This window comes from Harmonia axyridis, chromosome 4 (genome assembly GCF_914767665.1).
Source record: "Harmonia axyridis chromosome 4, icHarAxyr1.1, whole genome shotgun sequence".
In the NCBI taxonomy this organism is placed as follows: domain Eukaryota; kingdom Metazoa; phylum Arthropoda; class Insecta; order Coleoptera; family Coccinellidae; genus Harmonia; species Harmonia axyridis.
Window position 1 is genome coordinate 33,394,490 of NC_059504.1, and position 14,020 is coordinate 33,408,509.

A 14,020-nucleotide genomic window follows, 5' to 3' on the forward strand; every position below is an offset into this window, starting at 1 on the left:
TTATTTAATATATCCGGCTTTATTGATTCAGAATTGTTCACAATATAGTTTTCCTGTTTTTACTTTATTTTCCAGGATGTCCCTACTATGGGTGTATTCACTACTGCCTTTTCTTCAGTCTTATGCAAATTCCATTTGAAGATTTCAGAGATATTTCTGAAATCACGTTGGGTTTATAGTTGGGGGCTGGTAGAAACTCAAAATTCCTCACTAGTTCTGCAACTGCAACTTTTATCTCGAGCATGGCAAATCTTTGTCCTATAATAACGAAACGCATAATGATTTATTATTCATACCTTTTCACAAGCTCCATGAATTTATTTGACTTTTGCAATATACTTAGTGATATAAAAACACCCATTAGATATGATTTTATTTCAGAAATAATTTACACCTATCTTGTAGTGAACAAACGATTAAAATTGATTCGCTATATGCTCAATAAAGTGTTGATTTGGTGATTATAAGCAGATACGTTTTCTGCCTAGTCATGTAACTCATAAGTAAATACGATGAGTACCCATGAAAAAATCAGAAAAATCTAACGGATCAAAGAAGAATAGTCTTTTCAGCTATAAAGTAGCGAAAAATTAATTCAAAGTATGTTCCTTTGTTGAAAAGTTATGATAATATTTGGTATATTTGTAGCTTTTACCGATAAGTTCACTTAGAACACCATATAACTTGGAAACCAAAGTCTTCTGATCAGCCTTTATGATTAAATAATAATAATAATAATTAATAATGATAAAAGTCTATAATAAACAATACTAACATTAGAAATCAACCATCAATCATTTTTCATACATTCAGGTGCTATACCGCCTTGATTCTCCTATTTCCAGAAATTTATCAATTAGTTGTGAAGGCAAAATTGAGGAATCGAATTGAAACAAAAGTCATTTCTCATTATACAATATTTTACAGTAGTGACTCTGTGCTTGACCGAGAAATGGCATCGTGGGCTGGCATCACTCTCTAATTTGTCACCGCTGGGTATATAAACCCACTGCACTACGGCAGAGTCACCATGCTCCACTATGGAAGCAAGGCGAGGAGTAACGTGTATTTGGCAGAGATCTCTGAGAACCAAACTGATGATTCTATCGGTGATCTAAGGATGAAACACCGCAATCATCAGAGAGAGAGGGCACCTTCGAAATTAGCTGGATAATGCCTCACCAAATTACGGCAAAGTTTTATCTTTCATAGTTTTAGGGTAATGACATTTTGATTTGGATTTTGAACTGACTCAAGTTCAAATTCCACTGCCATATAAATTTTTAAATTGATATTTTTCAAATGTTTTCTCACGTCGTAATATATTTTGCTTCGAAAGACAAAATAGGTAATAAACGATAGTATAAAATTTTTTTCATTGATTATTGAATAATTATTATTATATTTTCGTAAGAAATATGCTGGGAATCGAACAAAAAAGTCGAAAAATAATTCATGAACTAGATAAGTATAATGGAGCACTTAATTCAATTCTAAGAATATAATGGTCCCATAAAAAACCATTTAATTTTCAGCTTACCAATACAGTTCCTCAGTCCAGCACTAAATGGTAAAAAGGCGAAATTAGGAATTTTTGAATTATCATCGAATCTTGTTGGGTCAAATTTTTCAGGATCAGGGAACACCTCTGCATTTCTATGGAGATGATGCAATAATATCAAGATCGTTGTATTCTTCGGAATCAGTTTGCCATCTGAAAAATTGAAATCTCGTCTAGCTATGTGCTTGTTGAAAAAAAAACTGCATATTCCGCATGAAGGTTATTATTAATTTCATGCGAAATATGCAGTTTTTTCTTTCAGTTTTTTTTTTTGCATTTTTTTAAGGTTATTATTAACTTAATAGAAAAAGTCTACTACCGGGTAATTGATAAAATCTTGAAATTTTTTGGGCCAAATATGAACGTGAAAAAATATTCTTTTCCGAATGATTCCAGAAGTTTATTAAAGGAAATAATTAACCAGATCTTCAACCCATTAATGCCCAAGGGGTCGTTAATGACCCATGAATTAGGAATTATTCTATCACGCTGTGGTAGATGGTGCGACTATTGCATTGATATAAACAAATTATACTTCGTTTTTTCTAGGTGCTTGTAAACAAAGACGAAAATGAGAAAAGTGATCAGGTGTACGAATTATTATTGGTAAGTTGATCCATGTTATTACTTTTTTGTTTAATTTTTACTTATACAGGGTCCTGCAAAGGATAGATAGATAGTTTATTCGTTCTCATTGAAATAAACGAAAACAATAGTGCGTTAGGCTTCCATAGCTGCCAAACCAAACCAGACGTTTTAGAAATTTAGTTGAAAAGCATTCCCTTTGTACTTTCAATTCTGCATCTCTGGAAATTAATTAATTCCCAAATGAAGTCATTCAACAAATGAGTGATTTTTTTGAATGGAACACCACTTATATTTTTGGATATTTTCAATGCTCTTCAAAACCTCTAACTTGATGCAAAATATTAGGGATATTTTTCCAACGGTACGGATCTTATTCAGAAAAAACTGCAAAATTTCGACGGAACAGTAGTTCGGTGAAAGCCCTTTACCCATTTTCCGGAAGCGATAGAAATATGAATTTGATCAGGATTTCTTTTAACTTAAGAATTTGCCTAGTCATCGTTCGTAAATAATCAACCTCTTTTATACAGGGTATCCGTTATCAATGTCCAAATATGAAGAATTTCAAATTATTTTTTTTCGATTTTTTCAAATGTAACACCCTGTATTTTTTTCCATGATGATGTACACAGTTTAAAACCTTACATTTTTTCAGAAGTAACCTTAGGATTATTTTCACTACTGTATCCAGCAGACACGAAAACGTAGATTTCAACCAAAAATTTCAGGAATAATGAACATAATAACTAAGGGATATTTTAAATGAGTCACACAATGAAACCAAACTGAGAGACCAATTTTTGAAAAACTTTAAAACTCTTCCAAAACCATAATCATTGAAGTTCAAAACATGAAAATTATAATATTTGACCGAATAAGTAACACATACATAGGTATTATTGGCAGATTGTGTATTCTAAGGTTCCTTTCACAAGGTGAGCCGTACGGCTCTCGCTCATGAGCGAGAGCGTTTTCTGCTCATACATGCAATCCTTTCACACGGTGAGACGTACGGCTCTCGCACATAAGCGAGAGCCTTTTCCGGTTTTACATTCAACTTTTGTGAGATTTTATTATCACGGTGTCACACATACGTTTGTCATTGGATAAAACTATTCACCGAATATGCACTACACAGAAGCGGAAAAATTTGAAATATTTTCGCTTTATGTGGAGACCAATAAAAATAATAAAGCTACAAGGAGAGAATATATGGAGTTGCATCCAAATGATCCAATTCCAATTTATAGTGAAAAACGTATGTCATATCGTTGCCAACGAGATAACTCAAAAAATGGGCATTTTGAGTTATCGCAGCCTTCCACATTGATTACTTTTGCCAGGTGGTTCTTAAAATTTGAAACTCTGTGGTACTCAGAATGAGAGAAATAAGCCAAACATATGTTATATATAAGAAATCAGGGGAAAAAGAGCTAGTCAAATATAAAAGAATATACAGGGTGTTCCATTTGAAAAAATGAAGTTGCTATCAATATGTTGCCCACTCTGTATATATTTCGTTTTGTGAAATCATTTTAAAAAACACTAGTTGATTTCGTGAAACTTTTGTAGTAAACATTTTTTTACTATTTATTTTTTTGTACCTCTCCCAGTAACAAAGTTAAAGGGGGGGTCAATTTATGGTGAAAAACCCGGTACCTGACTATTCGAAGAATTCTATACAATAGGAATATGTATTCAACGTGGTTGGAATAAATACATACAAATTCAACCTACCATATTTAGTCGCGAGTCCTCTTTTCAAATATGTTTTCATTCTATTTTTCTTTCAATTTAAATTAACGTGTCTCGACATATGGAACAATGTATACTATTCCATTACAGGTAACAATTTTTATAAAATATTTACAAGTATTTACAGAAAAGGAAACGTTGTAGTAAAATTACATCAATCAAATATGATTGTGCAGGGCAGGCGCGGATCCAGGCGCAACTTTTGGGGGGGGAACTTTTAGATACTCAAAATACTGAAAATGTGGACCCCAGACACTTGCGCCATTTTGGGACGTCATTTTTTTGCCGTAGATATGGGTCTTCCCAAAATGTATTGAAGGTGAAATTTTTGCTGATCTTGTAATTATTTGAACCTTAGTATGTCAAATTCTAGGAGGGACGGCAAAATTTAAGAGGTGCCTGGGCCATTTGGGGGGGGGAACGTTTCCCCAGTTCCCCCCCCGTGGATCCGCGCCTGGTGCAGGGTGGGCCAATAAGCGAGGTAAGCGGCTATATCTCAGGATCCACTCATCGTAGAGACTTGCGGTAAACAATTTTAACACTAAAGTGTACAAGAAAACATACTAGAAATTGTTTTGAAGTTCATACCTCTACCGCTAGGGGGCGTAATAGCTACCGTCGAGTAGAAAAATGAATTTTACTCGAAAATGTTTCATAAGAAGTTGAAGAAAAAATATCATCACTGTAATCCTTGGAAAATTCTATTTCTTTTTGAATTGTCACTTTCGATTTTACGATATCAAATAAGGGAGATCTGACTGATTGAAATGCCTGTAACTTCACTTTAGCTCAACATTTTTGTGCAAATTAGATGTCGTCTGAAAGATAATATCTTGTTGATTGAGTACAAAATATACTCATGATAAATTTGTTTTTGCTACTTTCGATAGGGGGCGCTGAGTCAGAAGTTCATTGTTTTGTTCATTTTACTCCGAAATTTCAAATTTAATGATAGGAAACAGAAATTCCATCAAATTTGCATGAAAAAACCTGAAGGTCGCAAAGCGATAGTTTCAGGCGTTCTGAAGTAATGGCCGAAAGAAGATATTCTTCAACTGATGCACTGCGAAAAACCAAATTGTGTTCTGACAGAAACAGAAATCCCATCAAATTTGTACAAAAAAATCAAAAGGTCGCTAAGCGATAGCTTCAGGCGTTCTGGAGTTATTGCCGAAAGGAGACACAATTTAGTTTTTCAGTGCATCAAAAATATCTTTTTTCGGCCATAACTCCAGAACGCCTGAAGCTATCGCTTTGCGACCTTTTGGTTTTTTCATACAAATTTGATGGGATTTCTGTTTCTGTCAGAATTTGAGGACACAATTTGGTTTTTTGCAGTGCATTTGATGGAGCTGCATATTTGAATTTCATTCAGAACATTCTTCCCGGAATGTAGGCAGTGTTATCTACGGAAATACGAAATGAAATATGGTTTGAGCATTATAAAGCACCCGCTCATTATTCTCGTCCTGTGAGGGATTTACTGGACCAATAGTTTCCAAAAAGATGGATTGGTAGGTGCGGACCGACAAGATGGCCTGCTAGATCACCGGATCTCACCAAAATAGATTATTTTTTGTGGGGATACATAAAGGGAATCGTGTATGATGAAGTTTGAACAACAGCTTCCAATATGCAAGAGAGAATTGTGACTGCCTTCCGAAGCATTACTTCAGCCATGCTGATGAAGGTTGGTGGGTCATTAAACGATCGGATCGCTTTGTGTTCCAGAGAAGGCGGACGACACTTTTAACATCTCTTAGATCATTAACACAATTTTTCTTTGTCTTCTTCAACGTCCGTTTGTTTTTATATCAAATATTTGAATAGAATTTTCCGTTCTGATTTCATTTTTCGTGCCTGCTGGACGCAGGAGTGAAACTAGCCCTTTGGTTACTTCTGAAAAAATTTATGGTTTCAAACTGTGTGAGTGTGATGAAAAAAAATACAGGGTGTTACATTTGGAAAACTCGAGAACAAACAATTTTAAATTCTTCATATGTGGACATTGATAACGGACACCCTGTTTAAGAGACGTTGATCATTTAGGAACGATGACTAAGCAAATTTTTAAGTTAAAAGAAATTCTGATCAAATTCATGTTTCTATCGCTTCTGGAAATCGGTAAAGGGCTTTTACCGAACTACTGTTTCGTCGAAATTTTGCAGTTTTTTCTGAATAAAATCAGTACCGTTGAAAAAATATCCATAATATCATGATAGAGGTATTGAAGAGCATTGAAAACATGCAAACATATAAGGAGTATTCCATTTAAAAAATAACTCATTTGTTGAATAATTTTATTTGGGAACACCCAGTATAATAATATCAATTGTCTTGACAATATTTTTACAAAGGACCCCGCACGTTTAGTATGGAAAATGGCTTTCCGTGAATTTGGCTGAATTTTTGATATGTTGTTGTTCTTGATGAACTGATCAGAAAAGTCCTCAGCCATTAAGCTCAAAAATGGACAGTTTTCGAGATATGGAGCCTTGAAAATGGATTTTTTGCAATTTTCGGGGTTTTTGCTCATCAATCAGGGAGCTCTCATTTCTGGTTTTGATGGAATTTGGATGTTCGGCGGCCAGAACCCGACTGAGAAATGATCTCCGTTGGTTATATTAGGCAACGCCATCAATATAATTTTTTATACACTGCTCCACATTGGCTATGAAATGAGATACAAAATCCAAGATCTTCCATACATCTTTCCATGCCACAAAATGACGCCAGAATAATTCACATGACCGAGAAACGACATATTGTGAGATCTTTTTAAGAGAGACCATAATAACTGAATCCTCATATATCTGATGTCCAATAATATCAAATATGTCAGCCGAAATGTTCATAACCAGGCATTCCGAGCTGTAATGGGGGAAAATGGGAAAATCAATATCATATATCCTCAGGGATAACAATTGTGATCACTATTGATGTCATTTACATATGATATGTGATTTGTTTCTCACAAATCTCGATAATCTGACAATGGGGTGCCAAGACATTTTCCTCAGAATGTCTCGAAATTGATGATAGCATCTCACAGACAAACGAATCCGTGAAAATGTCTGCAGTTTTGATGCAATATAGTACTATACGGGTAGAATATAGAAGTCCAAGTGTTGGAAGCTAACTATGAATGGAACTTCCGATATTAACCCACGAATTCTTGAAAATATTTTTTTTTTCTATGAACTTTTTGAACTTCACACATACGAATGAATACTATCTAATAATATGATCGTTGGCAAAATGAATGAGAAGATCAATCAAAAACAATATAATAATGAGAGTAACATTCATAATAATAATAACAATAATGATAATAAACAAAAAACTTTCAAAATCATATTAGCAATCGCAAGAAATCATTCAGAATATTATGAATCGAATTGGGGGCAAAATTAATGATTTGATAACATAAAACTATATCAACGTAGGATGCTGTGCTCACATTGCTAGCGTTTTATGGTTCCTTGGTTATGCTCGCCATAACCAAGGAGTCAAGTATCCAAATTCCGATTTATTGAACTATGTGATCGATGCTGCCAACAGAATGATATTATGATTTGATGAGGTAGTATCCACCCAACCAAAGATCGGGTAGTTAGATAGGAGTTTACATGGCGTGAAAGGCTTGATTTTTCTTCTTATTTTTGAGATGATTTGTGATTGTGTTACGTTCGTTGATATAGTTTTATGTTATCAAATCATTAATTTTGCCCCCGATTCGATTCATAATATTCTAAATGATTTCTTGCGATTGCTAATATGATTTTGAAAGTTTTTTGTTTATTATCATTATTGTTATTATTATTATGAATGTTACTCTCATTATTATATTGTTTTTGATTGATCTTCTCATTCATTTTGCCAACGATCATATTATTAGATAGTATTCATTCGTATGTGTGAAGTTCAAAAAGTTCATAGAAAAAAAAAATATTTTCAAGAATTCGTGGGTTAATATCGGAAGTTCCATTCATAGTTAGCTTCCAACACTTGGACTTCTATATTCTACCCGTATAGTACTATATTGCATCAAAACTGCAGACATTTTCACGGATTCGTTTGTCTGTGAGATGCTATCATCAATTTCGAGACATTCTGAGGAAAATGTCTTGGCACCCCATTGTCAGATTATCGAGATTTGTGAGAAACAAATCACATATCATATGTAAATGACATCAATAATGATCACAATTGTTATCCCTGAGGATATATGATAATTATTTTCCCATTTTCCCCCATTACAGCTCGGAATGCCTGGTTATGAACATTTCGGCTGACATATTTGATATTATTGGACATCAGATATATGAAGATTCAGTTATTATGGTCTCTCTTAAAAAAATCTCACAATATGTCGTTTCTCGGTCATGTGAATTATTCTGGCGTCATTTTGTGACATGGAAAGATGTATGGAAGATCTTGGATTTTGTATCTCATTTCATAGCCAATGTGGGGCAGTGTATAAAAAATTATCGATGGCGGTGCCTAATATAACCAAGGGAGATCTTTTCTCAGTCGGGTTCTGGCCGCCGAACATCCAAATTCCATCAAAACCAGAAATGAGAGCTCCCTGATTGATGAGCAAAAACCCCGAAAATTGCAAAAAATCCATTTTCAAAGCTCCATATCTCGAAAACTGTCCATTTTTGAGCTTTATGGCTGAGGACTTTTCTGATCAGTTCATCAAGAACTACAACATATCAAAAATTCAGCCAAATTCACGGAAAGCCATTTTCCATACTAAACGTGCGGGAAAAGAGAGTGCCGGTGTTGTTTTGACTGATTTTTCTGATCATGACGCACAGTTTTTTCAGGTGAGTGTGCCTGGTCGTTCTATTCAAACCAGCAGAGTGATTAGACCTCTTACCATAAATGGTTTCAATACGATGCATCAGCTGCATGGAAAGGTGGAATGGGCTTTCATGGATGACAGTGATTTGGATGAGAATGCTTGTTTTAACATGTTCCATCGAGCATTGGTGGATGTGTTTCGATTCCCTTTGCCGGAAAGACAGGTGAAGCCTACGAAATCGGGGTCTCAGGGTGGTTGGTTTACTGATGAGCATAGAAGAATGAGAGAACAACTTCTTCTGGTGAGAGCAATGGGTGGTAAATATGAGTCAGAAAGTTTGTATTCGCTCAAAAACCACTTAACGAAGTGCTATAAAATGGCTTTTAGAAATTCGAAAACTGAATATTTCAATAACATTATAGAAAAGTCAGCAACTGAATCCAGGACTGCTTGGCAGCTTGTAAGTAGTCATTCCAAGAAAAAAAAACATAAATACAAAAATTAGAATTGATTCGGGTACTTTTAATGAACATTTTTACTATAGCTGAAAATACATCACAAAAACTGCCACATTTCTTGTTGAGTTCTGAGGATACTTTTAGAAAGAACGTATCAAATAGTATCAGTATGTGATTCCATGAGATTAGTTCTGTTGAGGTAAGAGGCGTAGTGAGGAAACTTAATCCAAGTAAATCAACTGACTTCTATGTTAAGGCCATAGAAGCGAACATAAGCTCTATTATATCACCATTGACCAAATTGATCAATCGATGCCTATTCACTGGTTGTTTTCCCTAAACATTGAAGATATCTAAAGTAATCCCAGTACTAAAGAAAGGGGACAGAAAAAATATAAAAAATTATCGGCCAATTTCGTTGACACCTGTCATATCAAAAATATACGAAAAAATAATTTCAAAGCAACTGGTAACATATTTTGAGGAGAATGGTCTATTTTCGGGCAGGCAACTTGGATATAGAAAGAATATGAGTACTACCAAAGCAGTGATGGAGTTTCTAGACTTTGTTGTGGATTGCTTCGAGAAAGGAGAACATTGTCTTTCTTTATTTATTGATTTATCGAGGGCCTTCGACTGAGTCCCGCATGAAGAACTAATAATGAAAATGAAGAAATACGGATTGGAACATAATGCGGTGAAACTTATCCATTCATTTTTGAGTGGTAGATATCAAACGGTGTTTGTTGATGGCAAGTATTCGGAACTGAAACCAATAAAATTCGGTGTACCCCAGGGGTCCATATTGGGACCTTTACTGTTCTTGGTATATGTTAATGATTTTCCTGATTTTGTGCCTGATGCTAAAACGACTTTGTTTGTAGATGACACTACCATTGCAGTTGGGTCCCGATATAACCGAGTTGGGCAGTATCTCTGAGAGGGCTAAGTCAGCAGCATTGGAGTGGTTTACTGCGAATAGACTCAGTATGAATGATGAAAAAACGAAGCGATTGATTTTGAGCATGAGATATCGCTTTTCAACTAAATTCCTAAAACGTCTGGTTTGGCAGTAATGGAAGCCTAACGCACTATTGCAGCACCCTGTATATCTGTCAGATGTTTTTGTGAATATATGTTTTTAATTGATTTGATTTGAGTTCGTTATACGTGGATGACAAGTCATTTTGGTCTTATGGATCGTTAACGACCCCTTGGGCATCTATCAAACTATTCATATTTCTGATTTATTTTCAGGAAGATTGACTGAACTTCTAGAAGACGTGGAGAATTTGGATATCAAAGTTCCACCAATTCTTCCTGATGAAATATATACATATAACTTCCCCTGCAAATAATGGCAAAACTACAGATTGTGATTCAGGAGACGAGGAGGAAACATATTCAGCTAGATTGAGCTGCCAACAGCTTAGAGCAGAAGTAGAACTCATATGATTTGTAGAGAAAAAAATTTATTATAGGCATATAATGAAACCGAGGAGGGCTTCGAAATTTTTTACTACTTTGGATGGACCTCCCCATGATAATCTGTCGCCAAGTAAGATGCTCGCTTTGTAAAAAAAATTAACTAAGGCATGTGGAAGAAGTAAATATCCACTACATGATAATTTTTTTGACTTTCATGAATTTGAATGATTTTTCCTTCTTATTTTCACTTTGAATCATCTGAATAAAAAATATATTATATACTTTTTTTGTCCTGTAAGTGCCCAAGGGGTCATTAACGACTCATGTTCTAAATCATAAATGACAAGTCGAAGATTTTTTTAAACATTTTTCCTCGCATTTTTCTAGGTCATATTCAATCATTTTCTGACAAAACTTTATCATTTTAAAACGAGTTGATAGTTCTGGGCATTAATGAGTTAATTTGAAAAGCTATCAAAACCGTAAAAGAAATCTCACCATAATATGTATCTTCCTCTAATTTCCTAGCAAAGAATGGAATTGGGGTGTGTATCCTCAGAGACTCCTTTATCACCATTTCCAAATACTTCATTTCAACCAAGTCGGCATATGTAATCTGCGCATCAGTTTTTTTCGAATATATTTCACTTTGTTCGTTGAAAACTTTCTCCTGGAAATAAATAATATAGTTGATATTTTGGCAAGAAAAGGTATAAAGATAACTGTTTAGCTTTTGGATGTATTCAGATCAAGTGAATAAAGGGTTTTCCAGTAAGATGTCTCATTTTCATATTGATAATCATGTTCTTCTTCCCTCTTCCACATAGGCTTGGAGCCTGTTCTTCATCGATGATGTCTATTCGGTGCGTAAGTTATAGCTCAGTCTCTTTCTGTGTCGACCGATACTTCTCATCCTTCCTAGAGGGGATTTATCTCTTGCCTTCCTCACCATACTGTCTTGCCCCATTCTTTCTATGTGCGCGTTCCATTCTTCCTTTCTGTTGTCTATCCACTCCCCGTTTTTCTCCACTTCACAAAGCTTTCTGATGTCATCACTCCTTTCTCTGTCATATCGAGTTTTTTCGGAAATTCTGCAGAGAATCTTCATTTCCGCTGTTTACAGCATACGCCTTGTCTTCGAAGTGTCTGGTCTGGTTTCAGCCGTGTGGGTCAGCCGAAACTGGATAATTCGACCCCCAAGTATTTGAATGACATTATTTGTTCTATTATCTTCTGATTCACTTCCAGTTTACATCGGAGAGCTTCTTTTGCTGTTGTCATGCATTCAGTTTTTTCAGTAGCTATGTCCATATTTAATTGCTTCGCGATATTGAAGGAGAGTTGGAGGATTCTCTGAAGGTCATCATTTTCCGCGAAGAGTACACCATCGGCATAACAGAGGTCACCCAATCTGTAACCCCTTCCAGTTTTCACCTTTTATATAATCTCATCATTATAACATTATAATGTTAAAAAGGATTGGGCCTAAGGAGTCGCCCTGTTGGATTCCGCTGTTGACAGGTGTTTGTCTAGACAGTTTGCCATTTATTTGGATTTGTACGCTATATTCTGCATATATGTTCTTGATGGCCTCAATCAGAGTCGTCGTTATACACGGTTTTTCAGAAGGTATATGACGTCCCTTAGTAGTACTTTATCAAATGATTTGTGTAGGTCAACGAAACATATGAACGCGGGTCTATTATTTTCCGTTGATTTTTACACTATCTGTTTTTCACCCTCCGCAGTACCGCTCTAATATCTTGCTATTCAACTGTTATATCGTCGTTTATTTTAACGTTCTCTGGTTCATTTTCTTGTATACCGTCATCTTGGAACGATTTCGTGAGATAGTGTACCCAGGTATTTTTGTCGTTGGATTCTTTTCTTCGAGTTCGCTAACTTCTTTTCTCTGATGCCTCATAAATCTCCACATTTGCTTTTGTAGACCGAAAAATCTGACTCCATCTTTTTCGAGGAAATTTCCAGTGATCATTCTTCGCATATTGAAAATGAACGAGTCTATTTTGAAAGAAATCAATGAATGTTTATTTCATTGTCAAGAGGAAGGTGCGTCATTAACTATAGAAAATGGTATCAGCCAAATGGCTGCCACGGCTATGGTTGCAGCAGTAGCACCATATCTATGCTTTTTATGAAATTTTCCATATGACCTTGATAACTTCACGAATTCCATCTTTAAAGTTTTGAATCGTTTGTGGAGATCTTATCTTTCACGTGGCTCCAAAAAATAAAAGTCTGAACGTGTCAAATCACAAGATTGCGATGGCCAATTGTGATCACCTCTTTGAGAAATAATACATCCAGGAAACTTTTATTGCAAAATTGCGATTATTTCGTTGTTTGTGTGGAACGTAGCGCCGTCTTCAACGTTGTTCATATCAATATCTTTCAATTCCGGCCATAAAAATCATTAATCATATTTCCTAAGATCGACGAGGAATCGACAAACCTGTGTTTCCGTCAACATTAACGCTAGCCGCACATTGAGGGCAGCCCAGCACAACACCACAGACCCTAGCCTAGTAGAGGATTTTGTAACAAATGTAATTAAAGAGAACGACCCATATTGGACGTAGCAGAGCAGATACCTATGCGACGTAGTAACGGAGTACTCTGTCTGCCCTGTGACGGTTGTGGTTCCCTACGTTCACCACGTAACTCCGCAAATAGTTTATCACTTTTCCACAATCGGAGATAACAATGAGGGGACTACATTTTTCTTACGGTTTTATACCAAATCTTGATGGCTTCTCCTGATCTTCTTCTTGATGGCCCATTTCACTTTCCAATATACATACAGGACGCCTCCAACTCCCAGGATGTCTGGTACTGACAGGAACTTGGCTGGAATCTCTGAAGATCCCATCTTGGATTGGCGGTGGAACTAGGATCTTCTACTGGAGTCACATACCCATATGTTGATAAGAACCATAGTCCTCTAACTGTATAGGACTGGCAGGATCGCCATGTGATGTACCCAGCTAGGGTAGGTTCGGTCAATCGTTATACAGTTGAAGGAATGGTTAATTAATACTCTCCAGACTCATCAAAGGGTATTTATTTCTTACTGCACACTGTACTGATCACAGATGAAAACTTGCATGATATAATTCAAGAATGTGAGCATCAAATGAATGAATTACAGACTACTACCGAATAAAATCATTCTCGCTTTATGTATCTATCGACATGATATATATTTAGTATTTATATTGTATATTCACAACAACCTTGCGAGTTGATAAATACAACACGATCGACAAGGGTAAACATAGTAAATATATTTATATTTTAAGATGGTGTTTGGTTATACGGATCTTGTCGTCTCAAGTATTGAAAATAAACAGGTTCTTCATACTGATACATACTATGATGCCCATTAGATTTCCTCTGTAT

General features: G+C 35.5%; 1 protein-coding gene across 1 annotated transcript in view; it reads right to left on the minus strand.

The window, feature by feature from the left end:
- LOC123677927 (probable cytochrome P450 4d14) overlaps positions 1 to 14,020 on the minus strand; it is a 58,952-nt gene continuing 44,932 nt past the window's right edge. The window contains exons 6-8 of the mRNA XM_045614667.1: positions 11,099 to 11,270; positions 1,541 to 1,714; positions 1 to 258 (exon numbers count right to left, since the gene is read on the minus strand). Coding sequence (XP_045470623.1) covers positions 101 to 258; positions 1,541 to 1,714; positions 11,099 to 11,270 — 504 coding nt within the window. The 3' untranslated portion in view covers positions 1 to 100. The remainder of the gene's footprint in view (positions 259 to 1,540; positions 1,715 to 11,098; positions 11,271 to 14,020) is intronic.